Source organism: Nannobrachium achirus, assembly GCF_963921795.1.
Source record: "Nannobrachium achirus genome assembly, chromosome: 6".
NCBI lineage: Eukaryota > Metazoa > Chordata > Actinopteri > Myctophiformes > Myctophidae > Nannobrachium > Nannobrachium achirus.
In genome coordinates this window covers 39,718,616-39,744,294 of record NC_137815.1, presented here as the reverse complement: position 1 = coordinate 39,744,294, position 25,679 = coordinate 39,718,616, and the positions used below count along the sequence as shown (strand labels likewise).

General features: G+C 43.6%; 1 protein-coding gene across 1 annotated transcript; it reads left to right on the top strand.

Moving 5' to 3' along the window:
- The first annotated feature begins 433 nt into the window (after nt 1-433).
- ipo9 (importin 9) lies at nt 434-22,575 on the top strand. The gene is made up of 24 exons (XM_080728407.1): nt 434-676; nt 3,820-3,881; nt 4,463-4,549; nt 4,953-5,154; nt 6,074-6,162; nt 6,260-6,346; nt 6,944-7,063; nt 7,427-7,527; nt 7,687-7,745; nt 8,163-8,314; nt 9,222-9,320; nt 10,543-10,649; nt 11,445-11,584; nt 12,071-12,233; nt 13,376-13,602; nt 13,986-14,134; nt 14,419-14,547; nt 16,306-16,581; nt 17,072-17,238; nt 17,392-17,525; nt 18,476-18,595; nt 20,697-20,810; nt 20,938-21,014; nt 21,639-22,575. Exons 1-24 carry the CDS (start codon nt 511-513, stop codon nt 21,747-21,749), a joined length of 3,138 nt encoding a protein of 1,045 aa, XP_080584533.1. The 5' UTR covers nt 434-510; the 3' UTR covers nt 21,750-22,575.
- The last annotated feature ends 3,104 nt before the right edge of the window (nt 22,576-25,679 follow it).

Genomic DNA, 25,679 nt, shown 5'->3' with positions numbered 1-25,679 from the left:
GTGAATATCTGTATGATCTTTCTTGCATGCATTGCCCCCACCCCTAAAGCGGGGGGTCTGGGGGTCCTCCCCCAGAAAAATTTTAACATAGTAGATGTAATTTCCTGTGTTCTGGTGAATTTTGGGAGTTTGATACAAAATCCAGGAGAAATCCAGGAGATTTGCCAATCCAGGAGACTCCCAGGAGAGGGGTTCAAAATCCAGGAGACTCCTGGGAAATCCAGGAGAGTTGACAGGCCTGGTATGTAACAATAAAGCCATACTGGGCTGGCTGGTGTCAGCTTCAGTTGTGTAGCCGTTGCCTGACAACGAACTGGCCAATCACAGCCGCCTCATCCCTCCGGGCTGTGGGATCGGTACTGGGAGTTCCTTCCTTCCGCCTCCAGAAACCCCACCTCCACGCGTTTCCATGCATTGGCGCGCTCTGCTTGCTCCCCGGTGCTGCCTGCCTGGACTGAGTCTGAGCTGAAGTGGGCTACCGTACCCAACCCAGGCTGTGCTGCTGACAACATGGCAGGCATGAGTGCGGCTGGGGCTCGGCCAGGTGCGGCCGCCGGCCCGGTTCAACAAGGACTGAAGGAGGCTCTCATCGAGACCCTGACGGCGATCCTGTCCCCGGTGCAAGAGGTGCGCGCCGCGGCGGAGGAGCAGATCAAAGTGCTGGAAGTGACAGAGGGTGAGTGGTGGTGATCATGGTGATCCATGCTAGCTCTGGTTAGCTGCTGAAGTAAGAGACCTCTCTACACAGCCTGCCTGCCGTGCCTGCCTGGGACACTAGTATGTTGACACGGGACAGTTTGAACAGGCGACGAGGCGAGAGCCAAGCACACACAGCGGTGACAAGAAACGTGTATTTAATCGTTGCTATCCAGTGTTAATAAGTTGGGATTTCCTACCCGCTATTTACACAGGCCACATCATTCTTCTCCACGAGTTGGTGTCGGGCTAACTTTAGCTAGAAGGACCCCCCCTCCTCCTCTCACTGCAAAGTTGCTAATGTTGCGTCGGGGTTAGTTGGTCATGTTTTAAACTACTTTATTCACACCATCCGGGTTGAATGTGTCAAGGCCATCCCAGATATACTTACTGTAGTTTGGTCATGTGTGTGGGTTCATGCATGCGGAATGAAACCCCGGCCCGATGTGACAGTGACAGTTCGTTTATTGGTCAACATAGCCATCCAACACAGCTCAGTTTGTACATGGCAAGATAGATAGATTGGGAGAACAATGATTTGTAGCGGCAACGAGATTAATAAGAGTATAATTAGCCTTTATACTATTTTTAATTGGAGATACCCCGACCCTGTGGTTGCCATGGTGACCATTGATAGATGGAATGACACAATTTTCCCGCTAAAGTAGTTTCCTGGGGGATTCTCCCGCGAATCCCGCCTAGCAGCTGGTTTCCTACATCATCAGCATCACTGACAACAGAGTCAGATGTCGATGATATCCCAAGATTATTATATTTGCTGTATTTTGTTGGGTTTGTATATATAGTTTTCTGTACTCTACTGCTATATAGGCTTGTGTATACTATATGCACAATATAATTATATGCACAAACCTGCCAGATTCATGATGTATCATGATGAATGATAATGGCCGAAAGGTGGAACAGCACACTTTTGGATTGATGTTTAAATGCAGTGAAAGTGACGTTGGATCAGGTAATGTTATCATATAATAGTATCAACAGTGGTGAGTGAGAGACAGTGTAGGAACCACACAAAACATTGTTGTTCAATCTCTGCACAGTATAGGAAATATGTTGATATGTTGCATGCTGCTGGACCATACACATGTGCATACATGGTGGCCTTAGCCTAATGTATAGTTTCATTGTCCATTCTTCCTGCATTCCTCCTGTCATTGGTGACAGACTGAATAATATGCCGTCTGTCTGTCTGTCTGTCTGGCGGTTAGGCTACAGTGTCGCAGCTAGAGTGACCCATGCGCTGGCCTCTTTCTAAGAGAGCCTACATGGAGTTGTCAGCACTCACATTGTCACTGGTCCCCTGATGTCACTCTTAGTTAAACCCGGTGAGAGAAAGAGATGGCACAATGATAAGGTAGATAATTCAGTACCTCACTGTGTATCTATTCATCCCTCCTCCTGTCTGTCTCCCTGGCTAGCTTTTATATCCTCACTGTCGGGCAGAAACCTCGTATCTCCAAGTTTCAAATTTGTACGTTTTTTTCCCCGCAAAGTAAAGCCCTGCTTCATCATTCAAGGCCGTCCCACAAAAGTAGTGAAAACAGCCGATCTACCAGCCTGTGTGCTTGTAGATCGGCTGTTTTCACTAGTTTAAATCATTTTTAAAATGTTAAATACAAAAACTAACGGTTTTGGACATAAAAGGTTTCCACCTGACAACAACGTACCCTGTACAGTGTGTAGTGTCAGCCTGTGTGGATTTCAGCCCAAAACCTCATCCCAGCACAGGACCTGAAATAACCACTTTAGCCCTATTTTGTATTTCTACTATTCGAAGTCCTCACAACGCGTAGCATTGTGAGCTTGTAGATCGACTACTTTTGCCTGTAATGACTTCCCAAATTAGGGATGCCCTGGGATAATGTTGTTAAGCAAAGTTTGTGACTTACTTTGAGACCCAAGCTCATCACATAGTAGAGCTATTGTTGCATTAGAGTTGTACTACTGTTGAAGTCTAGAAGAGGATAACGCCTGTAGCTTGCATTGTGTGTTGACCTAGGAAGCTTGAACAAGATGAAAGAAATTGATTGTGTTGTCAAAATGTGGCATCATCTTTCTTAAATGGGGATGCAACATAGCCCGTAGGCCGTAGCTGTAGAATGGCACCCAAAGGCCACCCAAACACTTACATTGCATGCATACTGCAGAGCTTCTTGCTTTTAGTTCATTGGCTTGATTCGATTGATTTGATTCTTCCTTTATTTTTTCTATTTAGTCGTTATGCCAAATTCCCCAATTCCCCACCCACACATTTGACTTGCTGTGTGTAGTCCCGTCACTGCTGAACCCTACTGGTTCACCTGCCACTGGAGGACAGTGAGTGTAATGGGTTGACAGGCGAAGGCCTACTATAGACCTTTTTGTTAACACCGCGCTCTAACTTTCTCTAGTGCCGTATCCTCTGAGATCATCAACATTTATAGTGTCACACACTGAAGAAGGCCATCCTCTATGACAGGGGTCTATAGACCTTTTTGTTAACACCGCGCTCTAACTTTCTCTAGTGCCGTATCCTCTGAGATCATCAACATTTATAGTGTCACACACTGAAGAAGGCCATCCTCTATGACAGGGGTCTTCAATGCTTTCAGGCCAAGGACCCCTTAGTTGAGAGAGAGATGAAGCAGGGACCCCCACAACCTTTTCATAGATTCCATATTGTTTCATCGTTTGACAGCACAATCGTCAGTGTATTTTGGATTCATGTTAATTTCAGATGTTTAACCACTTGAACCTGTACTCTTTTTTTCCCCTCTACACCAAGGGCCGAAAATAGCAGATGAGCTTGTAGATCTGCTATTTTTGGCTAAAGTTCTCAGAATATGGACACTAGGGTTCAAGTGGTTAATATAAAATAGAAGAAAAAAGTTTCTACCACTAGAAGATTTGGAGGACCCCCTGTAGTAACTCTGAGGACCCCATAGGGATCCCGGATCCCCTGTTGAAGACCCTTGCTCTATGACGTGTTGCCGTTTCCCCAAAGTGTTAGTAATATATTATCACAACATAATTACAAGTACAAGTACTTTAGTCATATTCAGCATGGGGTGTGCCTGCTAAGTGCTAACTAATCCTCTTGTTGTTGTGTTTGTGTTGTAGAGTTTGGCGTTCACCTTGCTGAACTGACAGTGGACCCACAGGGAGCTCTTGCCATCCGTCAGGTAAAGAGGGAGGGGCTTGATATCCTCAACAGGGAAGAGATTTTACAGTGACCCCCACACACACACTGGTCAAACTGGACTTCATAAACCCATTGACTTGATTAACCCATTAAAACCGTGAAAGCGTGCCGTATACATTTTCCAGAAAACCTAAGGATTTAGAAGGCATTTTGTTGCTCTCCATATTCTAACCTTTTGTGTTCTTTTGTAAATTAACACCCTACTTGATCATACTAAAGTGTCAAACAAAAGCATCAAAAGTAGCACATGCGCAATCTCGAAACACGGCGCAAAGCAACACGTTTTGAGCATGCATCCTGAAAAGTAAAAGTTTTGGATCAACTTTATTGTCACATCACAGGTTTACAGGTGTGAAACAGTGGGTGAAATGTGGTTTTGTGCAAGCACCTGCTGCTTCATATCTAGACTTAGCCTAAGATGTAAGCTTTGCCATATTGACATAATGTATTACTTTGTCTCAAATCCGATTATGCCCCTGACTGTCATTGCTGTATGTTGCTCACCACTCAGTTCCCGTCAGTTGACAGCAGATGTGTTTGCTGTGTTGTTTGTGTGTGCAGTTAGCGTCTGTCATCCTGAAGCAGTATGTGGAGACCCATTGGTGTAACCAGTCGGAGAAATTCAGGCCTCCAGAAACCACCGATAGGGTAAGAGAAAAGCCTTGCAACCAGTATTAACTCATCATTAGGAACCATACAAGTTTGATTGTGAATTATTTATACCATCTTAAATTTGGCCGCCGTAATGTTTTGTGGGAGGCAGCTGTTACTTTGTTGCTCAAATAATTGCGATTCATTATTCAATTGTGTTTCATTTGTTGACCATTGGAACATTATGAATAAAAATAGAAATTGAGTTTGTCTTTTAGGCTTTGTTAAATAAGGTGCACAGGGCAGATATAACAAATAACATGAAATAATAATATCATGAATAACATGAAGAAATAAAAACATCAATAGTGGAAATAGCCGTTCTAGAAGCTCAAAGCGCATCACAATGTGTCATTTGACTCTCCTGGGCCCATCTTCTCGGGTCATCATCGCCCTCCAGGCTAAAGCCGCCATCAGGGAGCTGCTTCCGGCGGGTCTGAGGGAGGCTATCAGTAAGGTGCGGTCCAGCGTGGCCTACGCAGTGTCAGCCATCGCCCACTGGGACTGGCCCGAGGCCTGGCCGCAGCTCTTCACCCTGCTGATGGACATGCTGGTCAGTGGAGACGTGAACGCCGTGCACGGAGCCATGCGGGTCCTCACAGGTAATGTACAGTATGCCGGGAGACATGGCAAGAATGTCCAGCTCGCAGCAGTGTTTTCTTTTATTAAGATTTGTTTTGCGGCTTTTATGCCTTTATTGATAGGACAGTAGACTGACAGGAAGTGGGGGGAGAGATGGGGAGTGACACGCGGCAAAGGTTGTCCGGATGGCAATCGAACTAGCGACGCAGCCAGGCATCCATGCCTATGTGGCAATGCCTAAGTGGTATGCGCCTGGACCAGTAGGCCAGTGGGCGCCCCCTCTCGCAGCAGTGTTTGATTCGTTTTATTTACTCTGTCAGATGTTGTTTGTTCATTACCGTATATAATCAAAGTTAAATGTTCTTTTCATATATTGAAGTATAATGTACCAAAAACATATTCATAGGCTGTCTTGCTTCACTGTACTATCGTTGCGTCCCCGTGTGTACAATCAAATACGCATATTTTCTGATACGATGATGACGTTACACAGCAAACTTCTTCCTTAACCCGAGTGCCGACCAAGCTACTGACTTGAGTCCGATAGGGCTTTTTACAGCAAAATGTATGGCTCCCTCGCACACCACCACTGTCAGCAACAAGTGTCAGCAACAAGTGACACTCACAGGCCTGACATATATATATATATATATATATATATACTACAGTGGTTTTGTTGCTTTTTCATTCGTTTCATGTGGGCACACACATTTCTTGAGACGATTCAATGTGTATGGTGAACGTTTTGAAAACAACTCAGTGAATCGTCTCCATGTGTACATAGCCTACATAGACATACAAGTGGCTTGTTGAAAGACACTGTCTGTAACGCTTGTTGTAGGCACTGGCTGTTATGAGGTCAAAGGTTGGCGTGCTGCCTTTTTGTCTGCTTCAAGTTCTTTTTGCACTCAAACTGCCCGTTGTCTCTGTTCTGTCCAGAGTTCACACGGGAGGTGACAGACACACAGATGCCACTGGTGGCCCCTGTGATTTTACCTGAGATGTACAAGATCTTCACCATGGCTGAGGTACGTGAACTTTTACCCTTGACTTTTGCTGTCAGTGTTGTTAACCTTGACTGAGGTGACATAATGTCAGTGCTGATCCTGAATAAACCCATTGTAGGTCTACAGTATACGTACCCGCTCCAGAGCAGTGGAGATCTTCACCACGTGTGCCAACCTTATCTGTGCCATCGAGGAGCTGGAAAAGGTGAGGAATGGATGGGACTGGAGGTTTGTCGTCCTCAATGTTAGTTGTCATAACCACAATCACTATACACTACCATGACTGCATATATTTTTAGTAAATGTGTCCGTTTCTTCAACGATTCCATTTTAACAGTCCGATTCCTTAGCTTGCGTTTCCCTTTAACGATTCCTATAGGGTGTTCCAAATGGACCCTTAGATGTGACCAGTCTGTAACTCTGAGAGTGAACAAATGGAACAAAATGGACCCTTGAGGATCCATTTTGTTCCATTTGTACACTCTCATAGTTACGGTGTTCGTTGAAATTAAAACGTTTGAGAACCACTATTGTATAGCAGACGTGAAGTCTGCATAGCAGCTCTGACAGTGATAAACCGGTTTACGGAAACGATTTTGTTTCTTCAATGTTGGATTTGGTTGCTCCAGTTTCGGATCCCAGGCAACCCGAGCTGGCCGATGTCTACATGGCTTTCCCCCAAATCTCCATTATGATCATGTAATGTAATACTACAGTACATGCGGCACTGATGCTACAGTATGTATTGTTATTGTGTGTCCTGGGTTTTAACTCTACATGTGTTGACTTGTGTGTCCACTAGGGTGCAGCTAAAGCCTTGATCTTCCCAGTAGTACAGCAGTTCACAGCAGCATTTGTGCAGGCCCTGCAGATGCCTGATGGACCCTCTTCTGACAGCGGACTCAAGATGGAGGTCCTCAAGGTGGGCTTGGCATCTTGGGAATGATTCTACATAATAATGACCATGTTTGAATGATCTTTAGCTGAACCACATTAACCCTGGAGCTATTTTGGGCAAAAATAAATAAATACAAGTTTAAAAGTTGTTCATATGGTTAAATTTTTTTACCTTCCAAAAATAGTATAAATAGCCGATCTGTGCTCGCAGATCAGCTATTTCTGCTATTTGCCGTACAACAATTAAACAATTATCGGGCAATTTAGCATACACAATTTCAAACTACAGTCTGGAAAGGATGTACATTTCTTATTTTATACAATATGTATATATAAATATGAAAATACGAAATTTCGATTTATAGCAGTCTTTTTGCCCTGATCCCAGGCGGTGACCGCTTTGGTGAAGAACTTCCCCAAGCCCATGGTGTCTTCTATGCAGCAGATATTGCCCATTGTGTGGAACACTCTCACCGAGAGTGCATCTTTATATCCTTCACAATGTAAAACATATGTAATCTAGCTGCTGTCCATGACATATTATATATAGGTGGCATCAATGCTCTTTCAAATGCAAAGTTCACATTTATATTATATATCTGAAATAAGTAACTTTTTGGAGCAGGCATTCCTTAACCAAGCGGCTACTTATGTGAGGACAGAAGTCAACTACACAGAGGAGGTGGATGACCCAGTAGACTCGGATGGTGAGCACAGTTCACACTGTCGACTGCATGTCTTATCTGCTTTGTGTAAGGCAGGCTGGAGAAGAACTCTATAGATGGGGGGGAGGGGGGGGGCAGTGGCTCTGGGGTAGAGTGGCAGCTTGGTAAACGGAAGGTTCCCAGTTCTCTCCCGGAGTCACTGTCAAAGTGTCCTTGAGCAAGACGCTGAACCCCTAATTACTCCCGATGAGCAGGTTGGTGCCTTGCGTGGCTTCCTCCGCCATCGGTGTATGAATGCATGTGTGAATGGTTGAAGGTAATGCACAATCTCTGTAAAGCGCCTTGGATAAAGGCGCTATATAAATGCACCATTTACCATTTAGATGAGGCTCCCTAGATATAGATGCAATGTAAATGCATGCTCCCATTTTTTTATCTCTTTTTTTATGTATTTTGCAGGTGAGGTTTTGGGCTTTGAGAATCTGGTGTTTAGCATCTTTGAGTTTGTTCACACACTACTGGAAAACAACAAGTTCAAGAGCACAGTGAAGAAAGCCCTGCCTGAACTCATCTACTACATCATCCTCTACATGCAGATCACTGAGGACCAGGTAGGAGATACTGTAACAGCAGCCGCAGCTTCTCAAATTAATAATGGTTGTGTTGAATTTAGGTGAATGTGCAAGCATTGACCGGTGGCTAGAGTTGTCACGGTTTCAAATTTTTAACACCGAAAATATAGTCTGTGTCAGCACCGGTATTATCGGTAATACTGCTTTCAACCACTAAGTGTCCTGTTAAACACACCCAGGGTAAAACTTCCAGTAGTTGTTATTGGTAAGATATCACAGTATTACTGTCCTTTTGTTGCAAACTGTTTGCAAACGCCTCTCTTTGATACAAAGATATCTACGCAGAAGGCAGGCATATTAACACCAGTCGTGCTCCTCGCAAATACTATTGCATCGCATACTGTATTATTAACAGGCTTACTTAAAACAACATCTTGTCACCGTGTGGAAGCATTGGGTTTAAAACCAAAAGATCGCCAAACAGGCGCCTTTGACCAGGGTTTTGTCATCAAATCACAGTCACACCACCTCCGTTCACTTCATGGGGCCAGGTCAGGTTTCTGAACCCATATTGGCAGAACTCTGTCTCTATACAAGGCTCTGGAGTGAGCCGCTCTGCGCTGCCTGCCTGCCAGCTGCACTCGGGCAGAGCTGAGCAGCAGAGAAGTTTACTTTTTTTTTAAAACATTATCGGTGTGAAGGTAACGTACTCTGTTGTGGTTGTGGTCGCGCACCAATAACACCGAAAACACTGGGTATCGTGACAATAAACAATTATACTAGCGGCGGCGATGGCATCACCCCAAGCTCCACTGCTTCACTGAAAATATCTATATTCAATATGGGCTTTCACTTTGAAAAAGTGTGACCAGGGTTGATCTCCATTGTGAAAAATGAAGGCTTTACAAAGCTTATGGCTGATAGTTTGTAATGTTGTTTTCCTCAGATTAAAGTGTGGACAGCGAACCCCCAGCAGTTTGTTGAGGATGAGGACGATGACACCTTCTCCTATTCTGTCAGGATCTCCGCTCAGGACCTTCTTCTGGTGAGATGAGCATACAGCACAGCCCAGGGGGTCTCCAACTAAACGATTGATAGTTTAGGAACCAAATAGATCCTTGTGGGTCTGAAGCTCTGCGAGTGTACAAATGTAACCAAATGGACCCTTGTGGGTTAGATTCAGTTACCAGTAAGGCTCCCTAATCGGGAGATAAGCGACCGTAGGTCACTTATCTCCAGAAATAGGGCAAAAATGTGTTTTGCCAAAATCTTCCTGATCCATGTTGATGACATGAGTGTAGACATACTGTGTAGTGATATTCGTGATTTTAGGGCAAAATCTGTAGGAGAAGTGTCCAAAAATGTGTTTTTAAAAATCGGCCTGGAGGTGGCGCTATATGGGAGAGATTCATGTTGATGGGATGAGTGTAGACATACTGTGTACCGATTTGCGTGATTTTAGGGCAAAAATTGTAGGAGCAGTGTCCAAAAATGTGTTTTGCAAGAATTGGCCTCATGGTGGCGCTAGAAGAGGGCCATGTGAGAAATGAGGGGTGGGGTCTCCGCGCCGGCAAGGCGGACGAATAGGTACCGGCCCCGGCTGTCCCGGTCGCTCCTAGCCGGAGTTACGGCATTTTATGTGAGCTGCAGTGTAGGGGGTCCTCCACTTTTGCATCCGTTCTGGAGCACCAGGAGTCGGTGGTCCCCGGGAATTCCCCGTGAGCAGGCCCGTTGGGGTGGTCATTTGGTCAGTTTAGCACATTTGGTCATTTTTTACCCCCAGGGACCTGGGGGTCCCTGGAGCTCCGGGGGTCCTTGGAGGTTGTAGTTTGGCAGGTAAGGAGTGTGTGTGCAAAATTTGGCATGGATCGGGGCAACGGTTGCGGAGATATGAGCAGGGCAAGAGTGTGAGGTGTGACAGACAGACTGACTGACGGACTTACACTTTGTGCAGGGTTTGATAGTAAATGCGACCTACGGTCGCAATAAATGTGAGCCTTGTCAGCCTACTGTTTGTATTAAAAAGATAAGAGCCACTATTGAGGTCCATTGACCCTCTGAGTTCCAAATGGTCCCTTACAGGTCTGAGAGTGTACAAATGACCCCCAGACTCTTATGTTTCCATTTGTACACTCAGAGTAATTTGAATTTGGTGTCTTTGAAATGAAAAGGTTTGAGAGTCAACAAACTCTGGTGTTGTTGCGTGTTGGTTGATGTGTGCCCTCAGTATTGATCATGTTCTGATGTGTGTGTGTGTGTGTGTGCAGGCCGTGGCTACAGAGTTCCAGAACGAGAGTGCGGTGGCTTTGGCAGCAGCAGCCACCAGGCACATGCAGGAGGCGGAGCAGGCCAAGAACAGTGGCAATGAGCACTGGTGAGAGAGACTCACTCAACACTCACTAAGAGACACAAAAAAACACACACACACACACACACACACACACACACACACACACCGCCCAGCGCTCACTTCTGCTCCTCTCTTAATATCGTCGCTGTCGGGCACAAACCTCGTATCTCCATTTTTCAATTGTCTTTGTTTTTTCCCGTAAATGAATTCCCTACTTCGCCATGCTACAGATGTCACAGAAAAGTAGCAAAAATAGCCGTTCTTCAAGTGAACTTGAGCTGGAGCTTGCGGATGTGCTATTTTTGCAATATCTTAAGTGAAAGTTGTTAAAGTCAGTGGGTTTTGTCAATATTTAACCAATGGAACTTTAACAAGAGCTTGTGACTACATTTATGAGAAGACAGCTACATATCCATTGGAACACAGTCTCCATTTCCTCAAATGTAACCGTTTTGGACATACTGTATAAGATTTGCGCCCAATAGCAACCATAATGCCCTTCATGGTTCATGTTCCAAACTGACTAGTGTGATCCAGCCTAGGCCATGCATACTCCAGAATTCCCAAACTAATATCCGTATCCTGTTGGGTCCTGGATTGTTATTGCTCCTTCATGGATGACAAATCATGTATCCTAGTCTCGCCAGTTGCTACAAGACTAACATACCAAACAAATTATGCCAGGAATTGCTTGAAGAAACCCGATGAATTCATAAGATAAAGGATATAGCCCCTACCCAGGTATCTGAGGGATTTATTTTGGGGAACACTGGCTTTGAAGACTGCACTGAGTTGATCCCAGCCTCCTTTGTTCACCAGGTGGAAGGTCCATGAGGCCTGTATGCTGGCCCTGGGCTCAGTGAAGACCATCATCACGGAGAACGTGAAGAATGGTCGTATCCAGTTTGACATGCACGGCTTCCTGGCCAACGTCATCCTGGCTGATCTCAACCTGCCTGGTGAGGCCTGCCTCTCAATGTGGGCTCCTTGAGGGCCTTCCAGGGGGTCCCCAGCAAACATTATTGATAGTAATGAACACTCTCTGAAATAAATGAACATTGACGACTTTACAGTCAAGATTAGGGTCCCAGAGATAAAAAAAAAAATGATTGCATCAAATAGGGGTTTGTGGGGGTCCTAATATATATACTGTATATATATATCAAACTGAGTCCTTGAAATTAAAAACACATCGCACAAAGCATCACATTGCGACACATTGTGATCCTGTAGAAGTACAGGTATATAAGGTATATGGCTGACGTGGTTAATGTTATGTTTTGTAATAATAATCCAAATCTACAAAGTAACCAGTAACTCAAGTTGTCAAATAATTGTAGTGGAGTAAAAGTGCAATATTTGCCTCTTGACCTGAGTACAGTACTTGAGTTCTTAGTGACTTTCCACCACTGGCTCTAACATCTGTCTCTCATTCTCTCTCCCAGCGGCGTCTCCCTTCCTGCTGGGCCGGGCTCTGTGGGCTGCCAGCCGCTTCACAGCAGCCATGTCTCCAGAGCTCATCCAGCAGTTCCTCCAGGCCACCGTCAGCGGCCTCCATGACAGCCAGCCACCGTCCGTCCGCATCTCTGCCGTCAGGGCCATCTGGGGGTTCGTGGCTGGGCTTTTAACACCTTGAAAATGATGTGTGCGATATTGTTGTCAGGCAGAAACCGTCCATCTCTATATTTGAACTTTTTGTGGGGTTTTTTTCCGTAAATGAACGCCCTTCTTGATCATACTACAGCATCTCAAAAAAGCATCAAAAGTAGCAGATTCACAGCTTTTTGCTATTTTTGAATTTGAATCCTGAAAAGTAACAGTTTTGGGAGGTTTCCACCCGACAGAGACAATATGTTTTTTGACTGCTGGGGGGGAAAATGTAGGCAGTTTTTAAAATGACTGTTAGCGTTACCTTAGACAGTTAATTACCTTTTACTGTAACTAAGTTCTGCATCACTGGTTTTCAAAGTTGGGGGTGCTAGGGGGCCAGTTGGAAAGGAGAGACATTTCTTTTTATAAATAACCTACAAATAATACCTAAGAATTGAAACTTCCTATTTGTAAAATTCATAATCAAACTAACCAAAGGCTATTTGGCAGTCCTTGGCATAGAAAAGTTTAGGAATCCCTGTTTTAAATGATATTTTGCGATCATTATTCGAGTAACAGCCCAATTCGGCTAGTACCGCAAACGTAGCTGAAATCTTTGGATTCGATTTTCTTCCCCTCCCGTGCAGCTTGTTGGTGGGGGAGAAGTTGTGCCAGAACACTAGTACCTCCACCGTCTGTGGACACTCACAGATCTCTACATCAGGGGTCTTCAACAGGGGGTCCGGGACCCCTAGGGGGTCCTCAGAGTTACTACAGAGGGGCCGCCTATCTTTGTGATAGGATCATTCTTTTAAATTAACAACTTGAACCCTCACATCCCTATTCTGAGGAGAACTTTAGCCAAAAAATAGCAGATCTAGATCTGCTATTTTTGGCAAATAGGTTTGGTGTAGAGGTAAAAAAGAGCAGACCAAGTACAGAGTGAAAGGTCAAGTTAACTAAAAACATGAATCCAACATGGACTGATGACAGTGCTGTCAAACAAGTCTATGCATCTATCTGTGAAATCGATGAAAATCTGCATCACACATTCATACAATATGTAGTGGGGGTCCCTGCTTCATCTCTCTCTCAGCTAAGGGGTCCTGACTCCTTGGCCTGAAAACGTTGAAGACCCCTGCTCTCCATTGCTCTCCCAGGTACTGTGACCAGCTGAAGCTGTCGGAGAGCACCCACGTCCTGCAGCCCTTCCTGCCCAGCATCCTGGAGGGCCTGGTGCAGCTGGCTGCCCAGTTCAGCTCCGAGGTTCTCACCCTGGTCATGGAGACGCTGTGCATCGTGTGCACTGTGGACGCAGCCTTCACCATCAGCGCCGAGAACAAGATCTGCCCGCTCACCATCGCCATTTTCCTGAAATACAACAACGGTGAGTTGCTAGGCCTAGTCACAATTATTACATTATTACCGCCTAATCACAATTATTTGAGATGATCGCAATTATTTGAGATTATCGTAGTCATATCTGCCTTGTGCAAGTTTTGTTTGCAAAGCCTAAATGCCAAACAGAAATGTATTTGTATCCATATGTTCCAATGCTCAATGCCAATGTTCTTCAATGTTCTTTGCAGTACACCAGGAACAGTATTTGTTTATTTTTGCCTTTGCAAAGCATTTTAGTTGATGATGCATTTTCATACAATTAATTGCGGTTAATAATTTAATTGTGTTTTAGATGGATTGGCTTGCATGCCTGTTCACTCCCATTATATGTTTGTACTTTAAATATCCTTTTGTCCTTTTCCTTTGTAGACCCTGTGGTAGCGTCTCTAGCGCAGGACATCTTTAAGGAGTTGGCCCAGGTGGAGGGCTGCCAGGGGCCCATGCAGATGAGACTCATCCCCACCCTGGTCAGCATCATGCAGGCTCCTCACGACAAAATCCCTGCTGGCCTTTGTGCTGTAAGTCAGTGGTTCTCAAACCTTTTCGTGTCAAGGACGGACCAAAATATTGATATGCATTTAGCTGCTGACCCCCATAAGTAACCAGTGGTGATATCACCTCATCACCCTGTGATCAAGCACCCTTTGGCCTACTTCCTGATTCTTATTTCTAGGTTCATTCTTGATAAAAAATAACTCCTTTCTATGTGATTCCCCCCTCCCCCAATGCCTTTACTTTAACACTAAGATTTCCCCCCATCATTCCCTGCTCTGTAGTGATGTGTGTGTTGCTGTTTTCTCAGACATCCATAGACATCCTGACCACCGTGGTGCGCCACACCAAACCTCCTCTGTCAGAGATGCTGGTGTGCCAGGCCTTCCCTGTGGTGGCACAGTGCACGCTGCGCACAGACGATAACACCATTATGCAGGTGAGAGAGAGCACCCGACAAAATGTCTGGTAAAGTATTGTAAAGGAACTACAACTTGAAATGTGATGATGATTCCTTTCTGAAGTGATCTAGCCAAGTTAGTTGTCAGAATTCCATAGGCATTATTGGTATATATCATATTTAACACTGATCAAAATCCAGGCAAGAGCCATAGACTAAGTCAAGCCCTTGCAGACTGCATGCACTGCCATGCAGGTATGTACTGTATGTGGTAGGGCCACTAGCAAACTAAACCACTAGGGGACGCCTGTATGTCAATTTCTTTTATAACCTCTTAAATCCAATCCAGTTGATAAAATGACTTGTCAGTGATCACAACCCATTTAAACCTTTACATCTTTATACCTTTGAAATCCGGGACAGAAGCTGTGCCATTTTAGATGTTGCTATATATATATATATATATATATATATATAGCAACATAATTATTATATATATTTTTTTAGTTTTTCAGAAAACTGTTAAGATGTGGAAGTCCGTTATGCAGTTTATGGAATCAGACTCGGGTCTAAATGGGACAAGCCTTATTCATACTTGGATGTGCATTATGTCTTGTCTTGTCTTGTCTTGTCTTGTCTTGCCTTGCGTTGTGAACTTACGTACGGCGTATGGCTAAAACACGACACACGTGCATATCTCCTTGTATGGGCCGTTCTGTCCGTGATGTCAGTTACTTTATGTGTATGAGCACGGATCTCCATGGAGATCTGTACCAATGCATTTGGCTGATACACACAAAGTGAAATGTAGGAGCGGTTTGCACCACTCAAAAATCAGGGTTTAGCTTAGCATCATGTCTAACAGCCCTAAAGGGCCATTTATAGTTACGTATGGTTGATTTTGTGTACGTTTGGGGGTGAGACAGTACGTACGGTAATTGCGTTGACATTCATACTTACCTTACGGTCTCTGTGTACAGGGTTCAATATAGCCTATATGTACATACTATATCCACTAGATGGCACCCACATGCATCTTCCCAATGAGCAAATGCTACATGCTACATACATAGCGCCTACATTGTTGACAGAGAGGTTTATAGACACCCTTGGAGGATACACTCGGATTGAACGACACTAACCATCGGCGCTAGTCACTGTGCTGTCCGGGTATAATATAAAAAGGACTGGAGAATGGATGAGCGTGAACACATGCCGTTGCGAACGCCGAGAGCGCAATCTCAATGGGGGCGCCGCCGACAGTTAATGAGCCACGGTACGGTAGCCACCCAAACCGACCCAAAACCGACTAAAAACACCCCGTGCACGGGAGTGGAGAGAGACGCATTTGAGAGAGCTCAGCTGGTAGAGAGCGCTGATTAGGCTGACATGCGGGTCTGTGTCCTGGCCTGTTCACTGTTCAGCGTGTACTTGTGATTTTTTTTTTTAGTTTTTTTACTTCCTCCAACGAAATGGATACAAGAAAAAAAGACGAAACATTTCTCCCTCTACTGCCCCCACGGTTGACACAAGTTCGCCACGGGTAGTTCATGTGTACGTACGTTTTTAGCGTTTTTTGTTGTGTTGTCCGTAAGGTTACGGAGACAATCAATTACGTCCGGACGGCCGGAGGAACCGGATTAAATCACTCTCCGCCTCCGTTTCTTGTGTATTCCTGCGGTCCTTATGTACTACTATGCATGGTACTTAAGGCTTTGTCTCCGTTTCATTCTCGTGTATGTGTGTGTGTGTGTTTGTGTGTGTGTGTGTTTTCCTCCACTCGTCTCACCTCCCTAGAATGGCGGCGAGTGTTTGCGGGCGTACGTGTCGGTGGCTCTGGAGCAGGTGGGCCAGTGGAGGGACGAGCAGGGCAACAGCGGCCTGTGGTACGTCATGCAGGTGGTCAACCAGCTGCTGGACCCCAGGACCTCGGAGTTCACGGCGGCCTTCGTGGGCAGGCTGGTGTCCACGCTCATCTCCCGGGCCGGGACGGAGCTGGGAGAACAGCTGGACCAGATCCTCAGAGCCATCCTCAGCAAGATGCAGCAGGCCGAGACACTGAGCGTAATGCAGGTAAGGCTGAGAAATGAGGATTATACAAACACCCCATATTCACACCACAGCCATTTTGCGTTTACTTCAGAAATTGCATCACTAATCCTAGTCTGCCCTGCTCTCAGTCAGCAAGTGTGTTTCTCCGCGTTGTCAGCGAGGCGCAGTGCATGAATGTGGTTTGCGGCCCCAACGGGCGGAATTGGAGTGTAGGACGGTCCTCGATCGCTCTAAAACTACTTATTAACGGTCACGATAAACCGTTAGTGTTTACCGGTAACCAATTTCTTAACAGTTAACCGGTTAACCGTTGGCCATCCCTAGTTGGCTTCCATTGAAACTGAACGGTAGCCTCTCGCTTTGTAGCTGAGATTGTGAGCACAAGATTACTTCTTGGGCCTTTTTTACCCCTTTTGTTCAGACGAGACAGTGATGATCGTGAGACATTTAACTCCATTCCAGCCTCCACTCTCTCTCTCTCTCTCTCTCTCTCTCTCTCTCTCTGTTCCAGTCCCTCATCATGGTGTTTGCCCACCTGGTTCACTCCCAGCTAGAGCCCTTGTTAGAGTTCCTGTGCAGTCTTCCTGGGCCAACCGGAAAACCTGCTCTGGAGTTTGTCATGACGGAGTGGATGAGCAGACAGCATCTCTTCTATGGACAGTATGAGGGCAAAGTCAGGTCAGACAGCAGCCAGAACACAGCTTTTGGTATCATTTGATAAATCTGTACCAAATAAATATATTGCTACAAAGGTTTCTAAAAAATCAGTCCAATTTTAGCTTTAAGGCTTGCCACCTTTCACACCATGTTCTATTTGACCTCTCCCTACAGTACGGTAGCGTTGTGCAAACTCCTGCAGCACGGTCTCAACACCAATGACAAGCGTCTCCAAGACATTGTGGTCAAAGGGGAGGAGATCTTCAGCCCTGACGAAGGCATCCGCACACGCTCCAAATCTGCCAAAAGTAAGATATGAAGCCTTTCACTTCATCATAGCCAGTGGTGTGTTCTAGACTTTTTTTGAGGGCAAACGATCCGCGGCTATTCGTTTGGCTAGGGCAGACGCCAGTGCATAATGCCTATCAGGCATTGACACTAAGGCTTGCCCACCTGCCCCTGGCAGGTAAATAAAACATCAGGGCAGGTGAAGTTTGCTTTCAGGTTGCCCGACAGGGCAAGTGCTCATTTGAGAGGGGACACAAATGTCTCTAAACACAACACGAGATATCTGTCTAAACACCTGAACGTGGCCAGTGCACTGTCTTCTGGTCTGTGGAATGTAAAATAAGAGCACTATTTACCTAATGTGCTGTTTTTACTGTTGCTACATTTAAACATATAAAATAACAAGTGTGAAACCATAGACATATTCTATATTTGGATTTGGAAGTATTGAGGTATGACATTTTATCGCACAGCCCCAGAAAGTAAAGAAATAAGTGTTAAATTGAGCGGTAATTAAAATTGTACCTATCATTTTATAATGGACGATTTACTTTTCGGGCAAGTGGGCATTACCTTCGGGCAAGTAGAACATGACCTGTACTTGCCCGATGGGCAAGTGCCTCTGAGACCTTAATGTCAACCCCTGCCTATCAAATACACTACTTTGAAAGGTTCACGAGGGCAGACGCTATTTTTTTCCGACAGCAGATGCCGTTTATGTGCGTTACAGGTAGAACACAGCACTGATCGTAGCTAATACATTGCTGTAAATAATTTGACATCTCATCATCTATATACTGTATAATCCACTTATAGCCCTATATACTTTTTGTAATAAACGAAAATAGTAGATCTTCCCCATAATGACAGGATGCCCCAAATAGGTAGGCCTATGCCAGGTTGAATTACTCACTTTTCCAATCTGGTTATTGTGTTTATTTCATGTGTTTTCCTCTCCCACTGTCCACAGACCCAGAGAGGTGGACCAACATTCCTTTGCTTGTCAAAATCTTCAAACTGATCGTGAACGAGCTGTCGTCTGTCGTGGAGAGCAACACCAGCAGGGCCAATGCTGCAGACTGGAGTCAAGGTACAGTAGTACCGTTACTTATCCCCACATATTCTGTAGATCAGTGGTTCTCAAAGTGGATTCCAGGGACTCCTTTAGGGGGGTCTAAATTGACACGTCTGTAACTCTGACAGTGTTCAAATGTCCATTTGATTCCATTTGTACACTGTCACAGTTAAGGAGAGACCTTGACATTTGAAAGTTTGAGAAACACTGCTGTAGATCATGTGTACACCAAACATTCATTTTCTAGGTCTGTTCGGCTGTCTTGATAGTTACCTAGTTATTAACTTTTCTATGCCCTTTGTCTGTCTCAGCAGTCAACACACACACACACACACACACACACACACACACACACACACACACACACACACACACACACACACACACACACACACTACAAAGTATAATACAGGGTTAAGTGGTTAATCTGTTTCGTAGATTATTAAAAGATGTATTAAAAAAAACTTGGGTTGATTCTTTTATATAACACGAAAACAAAGATAACCTACACGAGCAAGATTCAGTCGGGTTATTGGTAAATGCTTCCGATATATTTTGGGTTAATTGCCCAGCACTAATAAGGACTGTTCTGTTGTGTTCTGATAGATTCTACTTTGTTGTGTTGTGTTCTGGTCGATTCTACTTTGTTGTGTTGTGTTCTGGTAGATTCTACGTTGTTGTGTTGTGTTCTGATAGATTCTACATTGTTGTGTTGTGTTCTGGTAGATTCTACATTGTTGTGTTGTGTTCTGGTAGATTCTACATTGTTGTGTTGTGTTCTGATAGATTCTACATTGTTGTGTTGTGTTCTGATAGATTCTACATTGTTGTGTTGTGTTCTGGTAGATTCTACATTGTTGTGTTGTGTTCTGATAGATTCTACATTGTTGTGTTGTGTTCTGATAGATTCTACATTGTTGTGTTGTGTTCTGGTAGATTCTACATTGTTGTGTTGTGTTCTGGTAGATTCTACATTGTTGTGTTGTGTTCTGATAGATTCTACATTGTTGTGTTGTGTTCTGATAGAGTGTGTGTTGTGTTCTGATAGATTGTACATTGTTGTGTTGTGTTCTGTTAGATCGTACATTGTTGTGTTGTGTTCTGATATATTGTACATTGTTGTGTTGTGTTGTGTTCTGATAGATTGTACATTGTTGTGTTGTGTTCTGATAGATTGTACATTGTTGTGTTGTGTTCTGGTAGATTCTACATTGTTGTGTTGTGTTCTGATAGATTCTACAGTGTTGTGTTCTGGTAGATTCTACATTGTTGTGTTGTGTTCTGGTAGATTCTACATTGTTGTGTTGTGTTCTGATAGATTGTATATTGTTGTGTTGTGTTCTGGTAGATTCTACATTGTTGTGTTGTGTTCTGGTAGATTCTACATTGTTGTGTTGTGTTCTGGTAGATTCTACATTGTTGTGTTGTGTTCTGATAGATTCTACATTGTTGTGTTGTGTTCTGATAGATTCTACATTGTTGTTGTGTTCTGGTAGATTCTACATTGTTGTGTTGCGTTCTGGTAGATTCTACATTGTTGTGTTGTGTTCTGGTAGATTCTACATTGTTGTGTTGCGTTCTGATAGATTCTACATTGTTGTGTTGTGTTCTGGTAGATTGTACATTGTTGTGTTGTGTTCTGATAGATTCTACATTGTTGTGTTGTGTTCTGATAGATTCTACATTGTTGTGTTGTGTTCTAGTAGATTCTACATTGTTGTGTTGTGTTCTGATAGATTCTACATTGTTGTGTTGCGTTCTGATAGATTCTACATTGTTGTGTTGTGTTCTGGTAGATTGTACATTGTTGTGTTCTGATAGATTCTACATTGTTGTGTTGTGTTCTGATAGATTGTACATTGTTGTGTTGTGTTCTGATAGATTGTACATTGTTGTGTGGTGTTCTGATAGATTGTACATTGTTGTGTTGTGTTCTGGTAGATTGTACATTGTTGTGTTGTGTTCTGATAGATTGTACATTGTTGTGTTCTGACAGATTGTACATTGTTGTGTTGTGTTCTGATAGATTCTACATTGTTGTGTTGTGTTCTGATAGATTGTACATTGTTGTGTTGTGTTCTGGTAGATTCTACATTGTTGTGTTGTGTTCTGATAGATTCTAGTGGGATGTGGGAGGACCAAGAGGAGGAGGAGCCTGAGGATGAGGATGAAGAGGATGAAGGCCTTGCAGGACAGCTGCTCTCCGATCTCATCGCCTCCAACAAATATGGTACCAACATCCCTTCCTTCTCCTATGTTCCATTCCCACGCGGTTTTCTTTTACTTTGTTTCTGGTTTGTTTTTGCACACACAAATACCTTAGAAATATCTGCTTTGTCTTTGTCTTTGTCTGGCAGACGATGACTTCTACGAGGATGATGAGGACGACGATGCCGACGCATTGAAGGACCCTATATATCAGATTGACCTACAGGTACACACAGTAGTATCCTAGGTTTATTCATGTTTGCTATTTAAATTCAAAACTGTGAGTAAAAAAATTTGGACCCTTTTAGATATTCCTATGTTAAAAAATGTGACACACAGGGAGAACAATATGAATCTAAACCAAGACATGTCTGTCTAAATGGTTTCAATATCAACGACAATTTTAAAATAAAGAAGTCACAAAGAAAGTTTATAATTCTCAGAAATCTCAGATTTAACCCTGCATAGTTTCAACAGCACAAAGACCATATTCTTTGTTTTGTAGTATTAATTATTCCATCTTTTTTTTTTCTTCTTTTATATAATACCAAAGCAGAAATGGACTTGAGGGAGTAGGGCAGTGGTTCCCAAATCTTTTAGCTCAAGACCCAAAAGAGAAATCGAACGTTAGCCTGGGACCCAAACTAGTGAAAACAGTAGATAGGCTATTTTCACTACTACTTAGACATTTGTTGTCTAATTTATGTAATTTCTTTGATTTCTCTTGTATTTATTAATGGAACTATCTTTTTCATGAAAAGCTTAGCTTTTGGGGGAATGTTTTTTTGAAAATGTTTTGAAATATAATAATAATTAGAGACTGAACTCTGTATTGTTTGTCTTCACCCAGGCCTACCTGACAGACTTCCTGACGCAGTTCGCCCAGCAGCCATGTTACAGCATGTTCTCAGGTCACCTGAACGACAGCGAGAGACGAGTCCTCCAGTCTGTGGGCCTCTAGCCCTGCCTCTCCGCCCATCCCCTCCTTATCAACAAAAACCCAATACACACTCTGTTAACCCCATCACTTTTACGCGCTTAGTGAATTTACACAACAAGAACATCATGAAATGAAAGTTCCCCCCCTATACACGGGTATGATGGGCTAAACTGGGGATTCAGACGGACATGCACTTATCCATAATTCCCCTCTTTCTCTGTATTTCAATGGGATGAGCTGAAGGACTGAAGACGTGAACAGAGGAGAGGGCATGTTAGGAGGAACGGACACAAGACCAACCCAGAGTTGTTTCTAAAGAAGATTCGGAGGGTCGATGTGGGAGGAGGGGGGGGGGTGTCTTCTGGATCTTTGTCGTTTTTAAAATGACTTAAGACTGGACTTCAGGGACTTTGTGGGAATGAATAGAGGGGGTTGAGGCTTTACAATGGGACAGGTGAGACACTATTATGAACGAACAATTTTACTGTGTCCCATTTTGAACCCAACCCATTATTTTTGTGTTTCTGTAAAAAAAACAAAAAAACAAACATTGAAATTAAAAAAAGAAGAAAAATTAAAAACTTTCAAGAGACTATGTCGATTGAAGGACAGTAAAAAGAATCCTTGCAAAGGAGAGAAACATTGGCAGCCTTATTTTGAGCAAACGTCGACTGTCAGATTGGCAAGGCCCAGCTCTTAGACCAGCTGTCTATGTCTGGGACTGGGTGTATTATGGTGGGTATATATGGAATTTACACTGACCATGGTGAATCACAGCTTCGTCATATCCTTGTACCCACTGGAGTTTGGGATGAAACTTTCTAAATAAATGTCCAGGCAGGACAACATGTTCAGCTTCCATTCTCTGTGTCACTACCAGGTGGGAACATTAAACACTCAACTGTTTTCTTTCTTTCTTTTTCATGTTTAGTTGAAGCCTATCATGCTGTTGGATTAAATGGATGTAATCGTAGCATCCCTATTCTGGGCTTAGTCATAGTAATAGGCAAACATTCTGCAAAAATACCAGCTCTACAAGCTTTCAGTGCACTTTGCTTTGTCTCGCGTTATGAGCTTGTAGATCGTCTGTTTTTGTGGGGGAAAATGGAGAGGACAAAGTATAGGCCCCTGGAGAACCCCAGTAAACTAAGTAATATGCTGTACAGGTATAGGGCCTAGATCAGGGTTGTCAAACTCATTTCGGAGTGCGGGCCGCATTGGACGAAAGGTGACATGGTGTGGGCTGCGTCCAAATGCGGACGCGCATGCGTGTTCGTTTACTTACAGAGCTGTAATTGGCTTTGTCTCAGTCACTGCTACGGTATAACTACAATATATGACTTTAGTTTGTTGTTTATTAAGAAGAATAAGTAGTTTAATTATTGACTTTAATTATCGGAAGTACAGTTATAGGCTACAATAAATTGGTGAAAAAATATGCTATTTTTTGTTAAAGAAGCCCCAATAATCCATTTGAAAATAAATTAATGAAATGTCAAATAGCCATAACTACAAATTTGAAACTCTTGTCCTGGGCCGCATTGAACCTCTCCCCGGGCCACAAACGGCCCACGGGCCGCACGTTTGACAACCCTGGCCACAAATGGCCCACGGGCCGCACGTTTGACAAGGCCAAGATGGTTATATTTCATATTTTGAGAGTGGGGATTTGACTGACTTCATTTTGACTACAGTAATACATGTCAGATCTGTATCATACAGTAAAGTAAAATAATATCATAGATTGAACATAATGGAAAGCTTAAAATATAGACGTAAATTTTGTTTAAACACATTTTTTATGTAAAGCCCAAGAGATGTATTCTTATAAAGTGCCAGGGCCAGATTGGAGAAGGCTAGTGAGTCAGGGGCAGAGGTATGCAGACTTTTAGATTCCATCTGTGTGTAAACTAGCATATTTAGCTATTAGATAAGATTAAACTGTTCAACAGATAAATGTTGTTGAACATAGTTTAATCTTCAGTGCCCATTATATATTTCTAATTTCTCTCTGAGAATGTTGTTCCACTCGAAATGTCTTACTCCAGCAGAGAGCAGTCTGTAACAAAGACTGAAACCCCATCCAAGTGTCCCAGAAAATACTATTTATTGTTGCACTGGCCTACTCGGGAACAATGCAAATATGGAATACATGCCTGTTATGCAATATCTGTGTCAGATTACCCATTGTCTGTCTGTGTCCCTTTTGTGCCCATATATGGAGATCTCTAGTCTGTATGATCTGTCTGCCAGTGTCCCTTTTATGCCCATATATGGAGATCCATGATGTTAACAGTATATGGCCATATTTGGGCACCTGATGATGAAGGGAAACCTGCTGAAACAATGCTGTTGTGCAGACTTCTATTCGTTTGAACTATCACTCTGTGTCCAGCACCAGCAACAAACTCTGTGGAGAATGTCTGAAGAGTGCAAACTGACTGTGGAAAGTGGACTAAGGAATCAAATGGCAGGTATGTAGAATGCGATAGATGTGTGGAATTTGCCTAATTAAGCTTAGGGGGTTGCCATGGCAATCAATTGGCCCAGAGCCTTTTCTGGGCAGCGGTTCTGCACAACCGCCTATCCGACCGCCTCGACTCGAGTCGGTCAAATGGTTCTCAAGATACGTGGATTACAGACGGACGTGGATTACAGACGGACGTACAAACAGATTCTGTGCATTTATTCTGTAAGAAAATACTGTACTGTAGGAATTTGTAACCCTCTGGCCACCGACAGAATGCATACAGTCATGCTGACTCTTGATGTTGTCTGGAAGGGTGTCGATGGTCATTGCTCCTCCCATGGCCTCCCTGCTTATCCTAGCAGGGCCTGATTGTGACCTCTGGGCTCTGGGGGCAAGACGGTTGGCTGTTGAAGAGCCATCATCATATTTAAGCAATGCCTACAGACAGCAACGCAGGCGTGCCGATATTCACGATAACACACACCCTCAACTGCCTCAAGTGTAATATTGCGATTATACAACAGTTACCCTTAAAAGAAACATGTCAACTTCATTGTAATTAAGATATTCAATAGAAATGTGTACATTTTTAATGCTACCTTTAGCTACTATGTCCATGAACTTCACATGCAACTGCTAGCGTAGCTGCTTACAAGGCATCGCCTACGAAAACAATGATAGCGAGCCGGCAGCTTTTTTGCGAGTCGCGACCAGCGTAGCTGATCTCCTTGTTTGATGAGACCCGTTCCATAATGCAGAGAGGTAGAGAGCTATTTCGACCTATCAGATTGCTTTGTCGGAACAACCTGTTTTTTTGTGGGGGATTTTGTGTCCCCAAGCTGTACCATTATCTGGCCTAGTGACCGTAAATCTGACTTAATGTGCGCCTACCACCCCTAAAGTATAAACCTTACACTTAGACACTTAGAACAGCTGTTTGTCTACTTTCTTAACATGTTCCATATTGTACAGCATTGCATTTCTGCTATTTTTATCCAGCACTTTTATGAGCACTCTTACGATGTCTACATCCACTACTCATCCATAACAGATCAATTCTCAAGCTGCAACTGATACAAATGGATTTGAAACACTTCAAACAAAATAATAAAAACATAAAAATCCACACATAAATTAAAAAGGATCTGTCAAAACAACATTCAAAGAAGTTGGGGCACCAAAATGAAACTCTGAAGTGTGTCAATTTGAATATATAGGTAGGGTCTAAAGTTCTAACCTGGCATCATTGTGATACAAAGTGGCAGCCTTAACAACAATAGCCTTATAAATAAAACAGATTCCAAAGTTTATTACGCCTCTCTGACAAAGAAGACCAACCCACCTTATCATACCATATAGCTTACCATAGCTATCACCTGTAATAAGATAACCTTTGGCTTGTTTTTTTATCCCTGGAGGGAAATGCAGCTCATAGCACCAACAGAAGTGAGAATGAAGCATAGGAGAGGTAGGCTACAGGT

Excerpts from the sequence above, each read along its gene's own strand:
- ipo9 (XM_080728407.1), top strand. The coding sequence starts at position 511 with ATGGCAGGCATGAGTGCGGCTGGGGCTCGGCCAGGTGCGGCCGCCGGC. Across the intron at positions 13,603-13,985 it reads TTTCCTGAAATACAACAACG|ACCCTGTGGTAGCGTCTCTA; the intron begins GTGAGTTGCTAG and ends TTTCCTTTGTAG. Across the intron at positions 18,596-20,696 it reads TGCTGCAGACTGGAGTCAAG|ATTCTAGTGGGATGTGGGAG; the intron begins GTACAGTAGTAC and ends GTGTTCTGATAG.